Below are 16790 nucleotides of genomic sequence, written 5' to 3'. Positions count from 1 at the left end.
AAAACAAATAAAAATAAAAATTATTCTGTAATCCCAGTCACCCTCGTTATAACGAACCGTAAATACTCTAAAAGTGTGTACTTCAATAAAAATTGCCTAATGCTCGCCTGTGGAAAGTGCAGTATGACACGAATGCAATTGCATTCGTAATATACAGTTATTATCGGCACATTAAAGTTATCTCTTGCGAATCTCGAGAATTTTCATTTTGTAAATCCGTCGCGGTTGCAACGGTTCGAGGCTGCACGCACGCATAATTCAATACTAAAAGCCAGATCCTCGTTCAATCTTTGTACATATATACAGGGGTTAACGTATTAACATTTTCGTTAAAAAAAAAAAAAAAAAAACGAATTAATGACCAGTATGTAGGTTAGTCCGACTGAGTAACGCGGTTCTCGATCTTAGCGAATTCGTAACTCGAAATTCATCAAATAGGCTAAATGAAACCGAAGTTCGTACGTTAAATAATTCTCGCATTTCTCATTATCGACGCTCACGTCTCCGAGCATTGAGAGAACAAATGTCGTGAGAGGAGCGAGAATTATCACGAAGGCATGCGTCGTTATTGTATGCACTACTTAAATATTAGCCCGCGGAGTGTTATTACGAGTCTGGAGGGTTCTCTGCAAGCATTCTCAATGTGGACGGATCTTCACTGTGTGCGCTCTCTCGTATGTACGCACATAAAGGAATAATTCAGTATGCATGTGGCAGAAGTTGCGATGCGGTGACTTTGTATACGAGGTAAGACGTGCACCGAATGCGGGAATTTTCCCTCTGTGGATGTTTTCACGGGCACTCTGCAACGTGTGCTCTGAAAACGTCGTTAAATGCAGTGTCTCCCCCCGTTGAGTCTCTTTTTCTTAGTTCTTGCGTTTTATTTCATTTGTCGATAAATATTTGTTCGTTTATACGAGTTTTTGAAATTACTCGGAGCGCGGCGATTTCATGCGAATTTGAAAATACTCATTTGCGGTTGTGTACTTTGACGGCTTGGTGAATGGACATTTTTCTAACTTACTTAACAATATTTCACGGATTTTTCATGCAGATTTTCTTCATATGAAAAACACCAACGAAAATGCTGCTCTTAGTCCATTTTTCACGCGAGTGAATGAGACGAGACGAGACGCGGGTTTCCGTCCGCGTCGTTTCAGCCGGTTACGCAAACGTACGCTGAAGCGCGAGATAAACAGATGGAAAGAAAAAAACGAGCTGCGCATATAATGGCTCACTGTGGACAGAGACCTTGTCGGTTACCTCTGTGGGCCTCATACCTTAATATTACGTCATACGTCAGTTCAGTACTGTGTGTTTTTACTTTTACGATCTCTCGTCGCGCTTACACACACTAAAATAGTATTGCTTTTCTAGTATTTTCTAATTTCCACGCAGATCATTGTGTTTTCGTGAATTTCTCTTTTCTCATGTGTCCATGAAAAAAGCATTTCGAATATTCGGTGCACAGAAAAAATGATGTTTTGAAACAAAAATATTGAATAAATCATTCAATTGAAAGAAAACGGTTCCAGTCATGAAACTATGAAGCAACCACGACGCTCAAGTTTGCAACGTTCAAGTCCAACGAAATGAAGGAAAATAAGATTTGTAATTCATCATTTTTTTATTTCACGCATCATTGATGTGGCTTGAAAAATTACGAATTACAAATTCGGCAGGAAACAAAATTCGAGGTTTACTGGAATTATTCGAAAACTTTTTAAGATCATTTCGTTGGACTCCAGCATTGCAAACTTTAGCGTCACAAGCAACCACGGCATTTCGAACGAAAATTGATATGATTGGAAAAAACGTTTCATCAAAGTTCCAAGTTTTGGGCGTTTCTTTTTCGTTCTTTCCTAACGAAACATTTAAGCGCGAATAACACGTTAATAACTGATTTTCTATTTTGCTCCACAATATATTTAGTATGCAATAATATAAATAAGTGGATTAGATTCGGTCTGATATATCGCTCATTGTTTCTCTCCAGCTCTCGCTATCCATTCATGCAATTAAAAATAATGACATCATTAGAAGGGTCAGTATAACCATTGAGATCATTAAGTAACGAATATTTTCGCTGCTGAAAAGGAATATCGCAGGAACCCCTGGAGCTTTTATGACTGCACCCAAACGATTTCACATTCCTCGTGGAGAATTCATTCATTCAATGGTAACAATCTCCGTCCGAAGACAATTATAGTTCACTCAATTAAGTAACCATTAATATTGATGGCTCCCTTGTTTTTACTGATGTATTTATTACAGCCTTTCATATTTTTTTGTTTCTCTCTTTTTTTTTCATTAGTCTTGCCGTAGTAAATTGTTCACGAGATATAACCTGCAGGTTTCGCGATATCTGAGCGCATATACTCAGGCTGCTACGTGCTTTGTGACTGTGCGAGGCTATGCTCCTTGCGGCTTATATCCAACTCCATATTTGGCACGTGCCTACGCAATTTTCTCAATGCGTGTACGTCTCGGGAGCACGTTAAATCTATCCGTTATAGACTTTAAAAATACGCATTATTCTCATTTACAGAGTATTTGAAAATGATTCGTCGAATGGTGGGATATCACTCCTCGACCGAAACCTCTTGAAGCTGCTTGTATAATGGAATATTAAAAGTTACAGGAAGCCAGTGCGAAAGCGCCACAAATAAAATATCAGGCATCATTGTTGATGAACTGCATTGTTTTTTTTCCAAAAAATGTGTACGCAGTCGAAGGATATTTTATTGCTGAAGTTTCCAGTTGGACTTTAACGAAACTGAAAAAAACGATTCGCTCATGTTTTTTTATTTTACGGGTCTCTTCGCGGGGCCGATCGTAGCCGACTGAAAAAATTGCCATTTTTAGTGAATGTATTCAAAACTCCTTTCCAAATTTGCTGTTAAAGACGAACGAGTGAAATGTCCTTCGCAATGCAAAGCTATTTTGACCGATGACTCAAAAGTGCTTGGTCGAATGGGCGAATGAGCTTGAACTTTTGAGAATTCCTTGTCAGCCATTTTGATATTCACTCTCCTTTAGCACATTCAACTATTATTCTGCTCCAGCTGCAAATACTTTTACGTTCTTCGCATAAGTTTCCTGCCATTGCTCGAATGTTGCATCGACGAGTTTTCGTCTCGCTCATTATGTCCCTCGTTCCGCAACGTAATACTCGTATGAAAATCGTGCGTTAGTCCGTAAGTCCGCGCGCCAACGCGTGATAAATTGTTTTCATGCCCGTACGGAGCGCGAAGCCGCGGGTAGCGAAGGCTTTCTCATTTAATAGTTATCCATACACGTGTCTTGTATTGAAGGAAACTTGGTTACATGTGTGCAAGTATATGCAAATCATGAGACCAGAGAGTGTAGAACAAACGCGGTTCAACACTCGCAGGATTAAAGCTGCGTCTGTGCAAGTACAAAAATCGCTTTGCTCGTCCTCTCAATTAGATCAGATTCGCTTTTCGTACTCTCGACAACAATAATGCTTAGTGCGAACGAAAATTCTTCGCGATTCAAACACATTCAATGAAATGAAACTTTTTTACTGTTTTACCAAATAGCATGAACTGCGATTAATCACATTTTTATCGTTATTATGGAAAGTACTCCAAACGGAAAATCATCTCGCACGGTTTTGGCACTGAAATATCCAAACTACAAACTATTCTCAGTCCGCAAGTGACCTCAGACTTCGTTATCATTGAGGATTTATGCGTCATGCACTGTCTACGATCCTAAGTCACCTGAGATAAATCGAAGTCGTAGATTCGAAGTTGAAAATGCAAAACATCAATGACACGTGTTTCCTCTTGGAGGAGGAAATGTATGTTGAGTCTAAACAACGTGAATTATTCAAGATGAAGATTCGGTTCTCGCCCCATCGATTGTGTTTTTATATCGACCCGTTTTTATTCGTTATTCAATCTCTTAATAAATGATCAGCATGATTGTTATGGATGAATCCACTCGATGTTGAGAAATGATCTAAAAAAGCCTCCAATAATTCCAGTAATTCTCCAATTTCGTTCCCTGTCGAATGAGCAATTCGTAGTTTTTCAGCCTGCACCGATGCTTCGTGAAATAAAAAATCGGTGAGTTCCAAATGCTTTTTTCGTTAATTTCGTTGGACTCGAACGTTGCAAACTTCAGCGTCGTTTGAAATATTCAGTAGGAAATTTGTGTTCTCCGAAAAAAACACGAGAATAAAAGGGATAGGAAATATGCGGATGAAAAGATGTGATAATTTTAGTCCTCCTTTGACATTGGAACTCGAGCTCTTCTACGGAAACGATTTATTGGCCGATTATGCAAAAAGTGGGGCGGGAAGTGCGACGAGAAAAATGATAATCGGCTTGGAAATGGTTTAAGGAGATGTAATACGGAGTAGGATATAGAAAGTGAATCTCGGCGAGTGAGAAGAAGCGCGCGACTCGCGTTTCAAAGTGCGAGCAAATGCTGGCAAAGCGATTTAGGTTCTCACTTGCTCGACGCGATGGAAACTTTTAACGAGTTACCCGCCGCCACTCCTTCGGCTCAAGACGCATTAATAGAGAGGATAAGAGAATCTCTTACGAAGTTACGCGAACGCCTATGTATATATAGTCAAATGTGTGTATATAAACACATCAGGGGGCGGACAAGGCCGTCTCTCGACCATCATTTTTGCATATGTAAGTTTTATGTTGCCCGCGAAGTCGTGTGTGAGCAGTGTCATCGCTAAAAATGCAAGACCGGTTTCATGGCTACTCGGTTATTTTACCCCTGCATATTATACGATCTCGCAGACATGACGCGGGCTAACAGATCTTCAACATTGTTTCGGTGATTATTTTGATGAGATCGAAGCTGAACGAGTTTTTCATGTTTTTATATCGAACGTCTGCTGATGGATTAGCAAGTTTCTCCTTCACTGTATATCTGACACATTTGATCGCATTCATGTACTTATTTATGCGATCCATTCGCTCTGGTCAAACTTCTTTGGAATTTATTGGATGATTTTGTTATTCGATTTGTTATGAAAAATGCAAGTTGTTCGAGGATGGAGCTCGTTTTGGTGAACGAAGTTACAGAAATTTACGCCCTAATGGTCATCGAGATGAATTTTTTTGACAGGCTTCGGCTACGAATATCGTTCACAAATTTGTCTTACTTGTCGACAATTTATTTCGAGCCTCCGGATCCGTGCTAGAAATCGTTGAAAAAACTGTTTTTTAATTATGAAGCGGATTACATTGGTCAACGAAAACAATATTTTCTGGGTCATGCCTTCGCATCCTGGACATAAAAAGCATCGTCCAAAGCTACCAGCGTTATCCTTCCAAAGTTTGCCCTCGTTCATAGCAGGGGCGATATTTTTGAAATATAATTTTCTCATGTTTTCGTATGACTGCGTCGTGGACTTCAGGGCTTCAAAAGTGTATTTTCTTTTCCATGGAAACCATGAAGTCGACTTTACAAAAAGAAATACAGTGAGCAAGCGTTAGAGGGCGTGTAGACTTTGCCGAAAAATTCGGACGCTCGTAGAAAAACCAATCTCGTGTCAGCATCGAATCTGGTTCTTCGTTTACGAAAATGCCACTAAGAATGCCACTTTCTTATGGAGGCGATAGCACCGCTATGCAACGAGCAAGACGTGATAGATTTCAAACGTCGTTATCAAGACCAATTTAACCAAAGCGCGATGTCGAAGAACCACGAAAGCAGAAATTCCAATTACGAAATCAATCTTCCTTAAGCAAAATCGTGTTAACCGGAGTTACGAGATCGCAGAATTTTGCAAATACCTCCAAACATTCGTCGAACCAATAAGCTTAAGAATCGCGAATTTTATTCGACTTGAATAAATTTTGATATGAAATCTTTTCAAAGTTGTGTTCACCTGAGACACCGTATTTTGTGATATTCGTCGAGCACCCGAGTTGGATGGATGTATCTATCAGTGATTATTGCCGCTGTACGTGGGCACATTATCTGAAAGCCTGTACGCTTGTGTTACACGTCGATGGGGGATATAATAACGCGACCCGACACGCCGGTGCACATATACATGTAATTACGAGCAAAGAGGAACGTAAGCAGGGCACACCCACTCGCGTAATCGTTTGCGAACCTACCGGTCTCTGCAAATCGTATATAGTACAACATCATATTGCGCATTATACGCAAAACTGCACCTCTCCTTTTTCCGATCGTCAGGAAGCGAGTACGAGATCAAAGCGTAGGTGAAGAATTCACAGGTGCTCTTACAGGCTACCATTTCATTATTATTCTAAATACCATACAAGAATACACGCATTTTCCAGCATATAAACATTCGGAGTGGGGTCTTGTGAGAAAAATATTTGATTGAAACACTTGAAAAATGTTCAATTTTCAAATATTTATTAAATTTCACAAAATATTTAGATAACGATTCAGATAGTGATTTGGATTGACGAAATTGACGACCTTGAAGTTTGCAACGTTGGAGTCCAACGAAATGAACAAAAAAAAACATTTACCATTCATCAATTTTTTATTTCACGAAGTATTGGTGCAGACTGAAAAACTAGGAATTGTAAATTCGAGAGAGAACAGAATTAGAGAATTACTGAAATTATTGCAGAGTTTTTTTTTATATCATTTCGTTGGACTCCAACGTTGCAAACTTCAGCGTCATCGAAATTGAAGGTTGTGTGACGATATTCGAACGAAAAATAGAGGCTAAGAACTATATGCTCTGAAAAATTAAATTCTTCGAATAGAAGATTTGGTTTCACTCGTTTAGTTAATTCACATAAAAAAATTTAGTGATTCGGATAAATGAATTTATTTATTTATCGTAAGCCGATGTGAGTTAAATGAAGCAAAAAAATATTAACTAACGACGTTTACTTGTTACAACGATTTTTTTTCTCAGTGCGGGCATTTTGTTACTCAAAGTGATGAAAAGAATGTTCAAATAAACTGTCCATTCGTCGAAAAAGTATTAACGACTTTTTATTTCGTGAGCTACATGTAAAGCCAAATAATAAACGATTCTGAAGTTTGCAACGTTGCAGTCCAACGAAATGAACGAAAAAACCAATTTTTTATTTCACGAAATATCGGTGCAGGTTGAAAAAACTACGAATTACAAATTCGACAGGAAACAAAATTGAAGAATTACAGGAATTATTGAAGAGTTTTTTAAAATCATTTCGTTGGACTCCAACGTTGCAAACTACAGCGTCATTATAATTACTTTTTCACGTTATTCACGACGAACTTGACGTTATGTTATCAAACAAATTTATGCAATCGCTAACTCAGCAATTATCCACAGTGAGAATCTTCCCATCTGATTTAACGTCTTCCTATATATGTTTCATCAAAAGCATATTCCTCGGCATATTCCTTTCGCTCCATTGTACCCGCTCACCAATTTCTCACCAACGTCCAGAGCTTTCGATCTACATGGCTGTAAAATAATAACAGCTATTTTAACGCAATTCGAATACTCTCGAGGGCTATGAGATTCATTCACTTTTCAATGTGATATGAAAAAACTCGGGTTATAGATGAACCAACGAACAATGCCAAAACTATTGAATTATTCAATGGGCTAATGATCATTTTACTGTTTGCTTTCATCCTGGGACTCCGGTTGAACCGCAAAGCAGCTTCACTGCAAAAACAAGCGTGTTGTTTTAACACGTTTCCAGCGTGTTTATGTTGTCGCCATTTTCGACACGCTTTTTGCCGTGTTGTTCATGAAAACAACACATATTAATCGTGTTTTATAAAAACGCCTTTCCGTGTTGTTAAAAAACGGTTTCCCGTGTTGTAAAAAAACGGCTTTCCGTGTTGTTACAACACGTTTTAGGCATTTTCCTCTTTGTCGCCCGATTCGACACATATCATGGCGTGTTGCTGTTGTGCATATCCGCACACTTGAAATGCGTTGTTGGCTTGCGAGTAAATTCACTCGCAAGAATGGCGAAAAATACAACAAAATATTTTTTTTTTACCGAGAATTACTACTGGATGCGTCTCGTTCGTGAACCTCGGATATCAAAGTTCGAAGATTTGGAAACGAATTATTTCTGAGAAAAATTCGTATACAACGAGGGGGGATTCGATCGACCTACCTACCTAACACGCTCTAACTTAACGGACGCACGCTACCCACTACACTAATTCGCTCATGAGGTAATGTTGTCAAAAAGTCCGTTATACGAAACGCAAACATTGTTTACGTTTGTAAGTGTGAGCTAACCTCGTCTTCGTCCTTTGTCCAGCCAGACTCTTTCTTCTTTTTCTTTTTGTTTGTAGTTGGCTCGAGTCTGCGCTCCTATAGCGTTAAGACCATACGGCCATGTGATGAAAACTTGCTTCTCGTTTTCGTGATTATTCGGTTCGATTCGGTCGGCGAAAAGACGCATACGTTTAATTCACTTATTATTTGTGCCACTCAGCGAGCATAAAAATGGAAAAAACGATTTATTGCAAAAACGAAGAGCGATGCAAAAAAATTAAATTTTGCAAAGTGAACGAAAAAATGAGTGATTCCGAATGTGTCACCCAAAAAATCCGCGAAGCTTGTGAAAACGACTTGCTTCTGAAAAAGAAAATCGAAAATCAAGCCATCGTGTTACAGAAGCTGATTCAAAATCAAAACATTTTATGTGACATCGAAGCAGAGGAAGAAATAATCGATGAATTGGAAATAACCTGCATTGTTCCGTTAGGCGAAAGTCTTCTATCGTGTTCAACGATCTACGCTATCGATCAAGACGGCTCTCTCATTGAAACCCAAGAAAAAATAAGTGAATGTGTGGAGGAGAAAGAAAAGGTAAGATTATCTCGATGTTTTATTATATAAAATGTAGAATAATGAATCTAAACGATTTACAATAGGATAAAGAATTTATAACACATTTAATTCATTGGTAGCGATAAGATTTTTCATAAATCTCTTTGCGTCAATGAGTTTTAATAAGTGTTTCTTAAGCCAGTGATCAAAGTTCAGATTAAATTTCTTTCTCCGCAAGAAAATTTGCATCAAAATTTTTTTCTGACAGCAGTTTTGATGAACTTTCTTTGTAAACAAGAAAAGTTTTGGTCAAATTTGTTTACCGCAGCAGTATTTATAAAATTTTTTTTCTTGCAGCGGTAAAAGTTATGGTTCAATTTTTTGTATAGCAGTAGAGTTTTGAAAACATTCTTTTTAAAGTGATCAAAATTTTAATAAAATATCAATACGTTATCAAAATTTTGATTGCTATAAAGCGAATGTTTTCAAAACTTTACTGCTGTACAAAAAATTCAACCATAACTTTCACCGCTGCAAGAAAAAAAATCTTATGAATACTGTTGCGGTACACAAATTTGATCAAAACTTTCATTACTTAGAAAGAAAGTTCATCAAAATTGTTGCGAGAAAAGAAATTTGATCCAAATTTTTTTGCAGAGAAAGGAATTTGATCCAGACTTTTACCGCTGACAAGAAAAAATCATTAAGAAAATTATGAATATTCTATTGTAACCAATGAACTCAGTGTACTCAAAGATGAAAGCTTACATGAAATTTCTTTTATTGTAAAGAAAGTTTTGAACTCCTGAGATTTTTATTAGGTCGAACGGTCATAAGATTTGCTTTATGCTTTGAGAAATAAAACTGTTGAGCTTATTTTTTGGAATTTCAGGAAAACCAATCAATCAACAGTCAATTTAAAAAACTGAAAACAAATGACTTCACTGAAAAAAGAAGCATAATTTCAAGCTTCGTTGGAACGCCAACATCATTGCCAGAACTGACCCCGGAGTTGGTTCAAAAAGTGAACAACGGAGGAATGTTACTTGCTCAAAAGTCATTAACGTATTTTTGGGCAACTGATCTTTTGCATCGCACTAATGGCATGCTGAGTAAAAATGATTATTTCAACTACGCAAAAGCCATTGTTAGTGCTTATCCAGAGCTCAGCGGCGGAGACCATGGATGTGTAAGTTTTCATTTCTTTACATTTCCAGTTACTACAATTGTCAAAGCCGTCATGTGCTAAATTTTTCTTTATTGAGTTTTCTTTTATTATTGCAGGGGATTGTACGACATCAGTCAAGTACAAATGTGCGGAATCGACGTGCTAATTCAGAACGATCTGTAATGAAATTTGGCGAAGACAAATTGAAAATCAGTCAAAATATTCCAACTGTTTTACGATTCATAAAGAGTACGTTTGAATTTCTATATTAATTTCCATAAATATTAGGGGATCTCTTGTTACATTTTTATTTTTCGCAGGCGTCCTGATGTACATGGAGTAGATGCGTTAAAAGAGCTCGAAAGAAATATGAATTCCGGTGACACACCGCACGTACGTCTATTGCTCAAAGAGTCTGTGAATTTACGGAAGAAATGGATAAAAATATTTACACAAATATACTGGATATCATAAAACGGCAATTTCGTTTAGGTCGACATTGACGACAAGATATTTGCCATTTTATTTTACTTTCTAAAATGTGTTGTACATATAAGTATGAGTAACTTCCCAAAACCGTGCTGAAATCATCCGTGTTGAAACAACACACATTATCAGTATTATATAAATTACAAAACGGAAATTGCCGTGTTGTTCGAAATTTTACGGCGTTACGTGTTGCTTCAACACGATTCGTTAAAACAACACACCTGCGAGATGTATTGTGTGTTGTTGCAACACGATTAGTTAAAACAACACACCTGCGAGATGTGTTGTGCGTTGTTTCAACACACCTAACAACACGCTTGTTTTTGCAGTGTTGCAGCTGCGTGCCATGAATTCAGTGTTTGTTACTTCAGAGTACAGCTAAAAATGTAGCTAAAATAGTCATTTGTGAGTAGTCCATTTGGACTTGGATGTCGAAAAAATGATGAAATTTCTCGCGTTCCAACGGACGTCAATACTCGGTTCTTAGGTGAGATAGTTTTCATGACTATTCGGAACGAAAGCACGAAAATAATGTGACGAATTTTTTTAAATTTCGAAAAGGTCGAATTATCTCAAAAATACTCGGTAAATAATGAAAAATTACATGTAAAAAGGATTTTTATGGCGATCTTTTGCACGAATGTACAATGAGAAAATATTCTTTGCCTCGATCCAGGTAACCCGAACTAATCCACGAGTGGGAAGTTAACGCGCCAGCATCCATGTTCGTACAGCCTTGCAACAAAAGCCTCCTCGGAAATACCGCGCATTGTTTCGATCCTGATTTTATTAGCGCGAGTACGGAGGCGAGATTATTTTTTCCTTTATCGTAAATTATCTCACGGATCAGTGACAATGCTATATTTAACGGTAAACGAATTGTTGTTACGTAATTCCTTGCTGCTGATCAGTCTTGATAGCGTTTCGTTTCTGTACAGAATCAGCATGGAAAAGTGATTCAATTTAACGTGATTTTTGCACAAGGCACCGACTGACTCTTGCATACTCAATGACCAAAATTTCTTCGTTACACGAATTTTGTCAGTCACTGATAAACATAATTGGAGAACTGCATTTGTGTTCTGATCTCCATCATTTTACGACGAACCCTAGAAATTAACGTTGCATTTCGTTTTTTGACATTAATTTATAGTTTATAGTCGTTTTATCAACAATTGAGCTCTTTTATCTGCAATCTTGTCACGAATTTCGCTATGCTTATCACAACGGGACATTAAATTTATGCTTTCAGCAATGTGTGCATGGTGTCCCGATCACAAATCACGTGCACTTGTCATTATTGCATCTGTATAGAACTGCTTTCGTAGATATATTCATACTTTTATAACTGTTTACAAATGCAATACTCGCTTCCTACGTGATGCTGTGATTTCTGTTGCACAAAGCAATTCAGCGGTATATCGCATGTGTCGAATCGAAGCTTGTGCAGTCTCTGATCGAGAGTGACAGAAATGTCATGAGTCGCATAGTTATTCGTCTTCGAGAGTAGTTTCCTTGTGAAAATTAAAATTCTGTAGGGAAATTTAGTTTTTTAAATCAAAGTACTGCGGTACGCCTACACGAACGCAAATTGGAAAATGTTCATTGAAAAATCGAACGAAAAGCATTAAGACTCACTTGGTACTGGAATAATTTCGTCGGCTGAGCACGATGAATTTTTCACAATAACACATCAAATATTCTGATGTCTATCTTAAGTAAATTTTGTTCTATCCGCCCACTCTCAAATGACGAAAAAAAGGAATTCAAAATTTGATGATCGGCAGCCTCAATTTCTCTTTTCATACGGAGCTACCCATCAATTATGCATGAATCGAGTTTTCAATAAAATAACTCACGTGTGTAATTTTCGTAGTGGGCTCGCGTTCAATAACCGGGTTAAATTATCAATGGCTCGAGCGATACCTGAAATAAAACCGGATTTTTAAACGATTCTTTAATCTCTGCGTGCTACCGCACTCTTACCACGTGGCGAGGTGACGTTTCGGGCACATAAAAATTCTTTCAAATTCTAATGGATTACTCACGATGTTACTGTTGTCAAGCATTTATTCGAGTCGCAGATATTTCGTAAAATTTCACAATTCACACCTGCCAAGTCACAGTTTTTATTGTCCTGACTGCATGGCCCTTTATTATCGCGCATGAATATTGCAGTTACGATAAATTTCATATTTTCCGTCGTACGATACGAACTTCCGAGATTCAATACGAAGCGTACTTCTGAAAATATCCAAATTCCAGAATGAGGAAGTTCAGTTGCTTTTTTCCCTGGATAAAGGCAAATTCTGTAAGTAAAGAGAAAGAAAATATCGAGAAAAATATTTAAAATGGCGTTTGCTGATGAGAAAGAGGGGCGAAGCTCAAAGAGAAAGAAAAATATCGATTCCCACTGGTACTTTAGAAGCCGCAGAAAAAAATGAAAGAGACTCTCGAGGCATTATCATTATATCGTGCTGATGTTCACGTCGCTGAAAGGTTTGCAAAGCTCTCGGGTCAGCACCTTTTTCTCCATTATTATACATACGAAACTCAAAGAACGTAAGTATAAATCCGGAAAAATATTCTCTCCTCTCTAGCCAATGAAAAGTCTATTCATTCAAAAGTGCTTTTGAAATATTAAGTTTTCACACCCACGAGCAGGATCCACTTTTTTTATAACGTTTTTCCCACTCCATCAGAATCGTGCAGCACCCATTTTTTCGTTGCATATTGCTCAGTAATTCACAAAGATCAAAAGAATGATTTAACTGTAATAAAATTAATTGTTGTTGCAATATAATCATGCGAAACTGCACTTTTTGTCGATCATAGCCAGTGTTTAGCCTTTCAACTATCCCATCGTTTCATTTATTACGGAAAATGCTTTATTAGGCCTTGTGAGGAAGAATCAACAGAGTCGTCAGCATCTCGTTCGAGAAACACACTTCTATAGAAAGCCAAGTTTTTTCCTGACCCCCCCCCCCCCCCCCGTCCCTCCTTTAATCGGCAATACTTTTCTTCACAAAGACTCGAGCGCTCTCTCGTTCGTTCGCAATATTATCATTGGTCACGTCGTGACAGCGCAGTGGCACATCAAAATGACGACACGAGGCCGGATTTATATAGATTATTGCAACTTTCCTCAGCGATTAGAGTCAACCGTTTGACGTTTGAGATTAAAACAAAAGGCAAAAAGTGGCAGAATTTCCACTCTCTTCTTTTATTCTCGGAGCTCGGATCAAGCCAGACTGTTTAACCGGGTCGTCCATGTCGTCTCGAGCGTTACGCCCACTGTCCTGGAATGATATGCTGTGCGACTACTGATTGCCGCCATCGACTTTCACGGCTCTTTACCGATCTGCTAAAAACTCTTCTGGAAAAAGCTCCTTTCTGTGTAGAAAAAGAATGTCCTTTAAGCGTGAAACTTTCCAAGAGGAAGTCCGACGATTTGAAACATTCAAATTATTTTTGTGAACAATATTCATTCGAATGAAACGAAATTTGCTGTTGACTCACGAATACTTTGATGTCGAAGATGCCGAGGCTGATTTTAGTGAACTTTCTTTTATTTTCAATTAAAAATTCACTCGAATTATTGTTTTGAACAAAAAATTCGTCAGTGACCAATTGAATTCCAGGCATTGGAATGAATAAAATTAATAATTAGATCCAAAGAATCCAGAAACGAAATAATCCTCGGTGAAAACTCTCGTTGTGCCATAAGATTTTCCGTAACAATGGCAACGAGACCGAGGAAAAACTTTAATCTCTTTCTCATGCCTGCATTTATATGTAAATGCCATTCGGGCCATTAGAAAACTCATTAAATCTCGAGAAGTCTCCGTACACGCGCAGTTTCATCCACCGTTGTTTTTTCCTTGCGAAAAACCCAAGTCTTCCTTATTATCGTGCGGAGATCTGCTGTTTCACTAACGAGACTCAAGTGTCCTCAAGTTCAATGTGCAAATTCGCTCTCACCGATTCTCTTTATACTAGTTTAATCAACTGGGCACCAGACTCACCAACTATGAAACAATCTCGAAAATTGTTAAATTCAAGACCCACACGAAGAAAACGAGGCCAAAAATTCTAGAGGAAAGTACTAGGAATATAGAATCTCGGGGACAGTACATACGTTCTGGATTGCAGCATTAATTCGAAGAGCAGTTATAACAATTGTTCTATCTACCATAATAAAAAGACCAATACCCATACCTTTTATTCAAAAGACTCAAGAGTCTTTTTCTCCATAAGCATAATAAAAAATATTTTCAGTTACTTCAAATGTTCATATTGTTAAGAGTATGGATCAGTCGACTAACCTCACTTGGAATTTTCGAAATCGAAATTCTTTGACACAGTTTGATCGATTAAAAAAAGGCTCTGTCAGCCTACGCAGAACGATGGCAAAAATCGACTGACAGAGCCTTTTTTTAATCGGTCAAACTGTCAAAGAATTTCGATTTCGAAATTTACAACTATCTCTCTCGCACTCACGGTTGCGGTATACCAACTGATCCATCCTCTTAAGTATGCTCGGGCAGCCCTGATGAAAAAAAAACTATATACGTATGGTAAAATGTCACACGTATTTGACGTATATTCGTGTATTTATCACAGAATTGACTGTGCTGACAGTGAAAATTTGTGATTTACAATACATTTCCACTTATTTTAAGTCCTAGTCTAAGATGATGAAAAACAAAATACGATGACGAAAACAAAACAAAATATGGTTCTCACGTGCATCACTTATTTTTGCTATGCACATAAAGCTGTTAAGAATTGAAGGGACGAAAAACTGTAAAATTCGAAAAATACTATGCTGTTTGTACGATCGGTGACTAAATAGTTTTTAAATTCTTGAAAAATAATGTATTCTTCACTGTACAAGACGAATCCGTTTTCTCCGTGCATTTTAGACGAATGAAAACCCATTGACATCGCTGACATTTATATTGAGATTCCAAACTCAGGATCTTTCAACACTTGCGTAACTCACGTTTTATTTTTTATTCGTTACAGATCAAATTGGAACGCGTACTGGGTGTAACAGTGTCGAGCAATGCAGCCCTCGATTGCGACGCGACGAGCGAGTTGGTTGCATATCCCGCTGGGTGAGTTGATTTATAAAGTAATGAATGAAGTTGATGAGAATGATCAAGAAAATGAAATGATTCGTTGTTTTACTACGAAAAATTTGCCTCGAAAAGTCGCACTTTATTCGATCGTATTCGACTCTTCGTAAACACAGTCATTGTCAGGCCTCATTTTAAAAGGTTGAAAGGTCAGTGGTTGAAATATTTTCAAATAATTCTTCATCATCAATGATTGTATAATTATTAATGAAATATTGTTCCAACGTGAGCCTTAAAAACTGCATAACTTTTGGCGCAAATTGGTGACAGCTGTGAATGATTGAAATGAAATTCAAGTCAATAATAAAAAAAAGCTCCACAAAAGAGAAATAAAGTTTTACGACCGAGGTTGAACGATCATAAAATTTGTTCATTCTCTCCGCGCGCACTCACCATTTGAATTGCCTTTGCGGTGAAACTTTGTGGAATTAACAAGTGAAAAGTGGCGAGGTTTAATTCGTAATGGGAAGCTATTAATCGCGATGACCCGATGGCTCTATTCACAGGCGAAATGTACTTTTTTCTCTTCTATACGACGTAACGTGGGAGTTGAAAAGGGAAAAGCGAAAAAACCCCTCGAGCCCGGCACCGCCCCCGTCTCGTTCGTTCCCTCCAGCTCTCTAGCCGCCCCTTTTTTTCCTATTTTTTCGTGTTGCTGTAGCACTTGCACCTCTTGCAGTGTATGATAGAAGTGAGAAGGTGCCTGATCTGATGTGCGCATACACACACAACCGTGCGAATGAAAGAATGGCGAAAGTGCGATGAAGAGATTACTTCCGCTTAATCGTCCCGGTGAAAAGAGCCTTATGCTCGTGCTTGTGTTTGCACTAAAACGGATGCGCAGCTGCCACTTTGAAGGGACACGCGTTTCAGTGTTTCGACAAACTAAGTAAATCGCCGGATCTTCCCAATCTGCAAGCAAATAATCTTTTGATTTTTATCATCACATTTGGGGCAAAAGTCCGTGAGGAGAAATTCAAATTTACGAATGAAAATTTCAGATTCGGAAAACCGAAAAAAAGTCTTCGAAGCTTTATTTAATCGATTTACAAACAAGCATTGAAGAAAGTAAGCGACAAAACTGTGAACGAGTACTAACGAAGAAAAATTTGATTTTCTCCGCGATGCGGACACCCATCGAGACTCGATCTCCGATCACATCGGGATCAGCGATACGACAGGACTTTAAATTGTGTTGTACACGTACGCGTAC

The 16790-nt window shown here is 38.0% G+C and overlaps 2 protein-coding genes and 1 long non-coding RNA gene across 16 annotated transcripts in view; 2 read left to right on the top strand and 1 right to left on the bottom strand.

The window, feature by feature from the left end:
• Wdr62 (WD repeat domain 62) overlaps positions 1-16790 on the top strand; it is a 104055-nt gene that overhangs the window by 58025 nt on the left and 29240 nt on the right. For all 14 annotated transcript variants that reach the window (XM_043433189.1, XM_043433188.1, XM_043433192.1 and 11 more), the window contains one exon: positions 15465-15556. In XM_043433189.1, coding sequence (XP_043289124.1) covers positions 15465-15556 — 92 coding nt within the window. The remainder of the gene's footprint in view (positions 1-15464; positions 15557-16790) is intronic.
• LOC122418991 (uncharacterized) lies at positions 6969-12715 on the bottom strand. Its single transcript, XR_006262794.1, has 3 exons — positions 12485-12715; positions 12296-12362; positions 6969-7444 (listed from the first exon to the last, which is right to left on the bottom strand). It is a non-coding gene; the product is annotated as an uncharacterized lncRNA (long non-coding RNA).
• On the top strand, positions 8021-10734 carry LOC122418989 (uncharacterized). Its single transcript, XM_043433202.1, has 5 exons — positions 8021-8175; positions 8299-8818; positions 9672-9968; positions 10064-10196; positions 10268-10734. The coding sequence occupies exons 2-5, from the start codon at positions 8453-8455 to the stop codon at positions 10288-10290; spliced, it is 819 nt and encodes a 272-aa protein (XP_043289137.1). The 5' UTR covers positions 8021-8175; positions 8299-8452; the 3' UTR covers positions 10291-10734.

This window comes from Venturia canescens, chromosome 1 (genome assembly GCF_019457755.1).
Source record: "Venturia canescens isolate UGA chromosome 1, ASM1945775v1, whole genome shotgun sequence".
In the NCBI taxonomy this organism is placed as follows: Eukaryota; Metazoa; Arthropoda; class Insecta; order Hymenoptera; family Ichneumonidae; genus Venturia; species Venturia canescens.
The sequence above is the reverse complement of the archived record's forward strand: the minus strand, read 5'-3'. Positions and strand labels throughout refer to the sequence as shown.

Excerpts from the sequence above, each read along its gene's own strand:
- LOC122418989 (XM_043433202.1), top strand. The coding sequence starts at position 8,453 with ATGGAAAAAACGATTTATTGCAAAAACGAAGAGCGATGCAAAAAAATT. Across the intron at positions 8,819-9,671 it reads GTGTGGAGGAGAAAGAAAAG|GAAAACCAATCAATCAACAG; the intron begins GTAAGATTATCT and ends TTGGAATTTCAG. Across the intron at positions 10,197-10,267 it reads TGTTTTACGATTCATAAAGA|GCGTCCTGATGTACATGGAG; the intron begins GTACGTTTGAAT and ends TATTTTTCGCAG.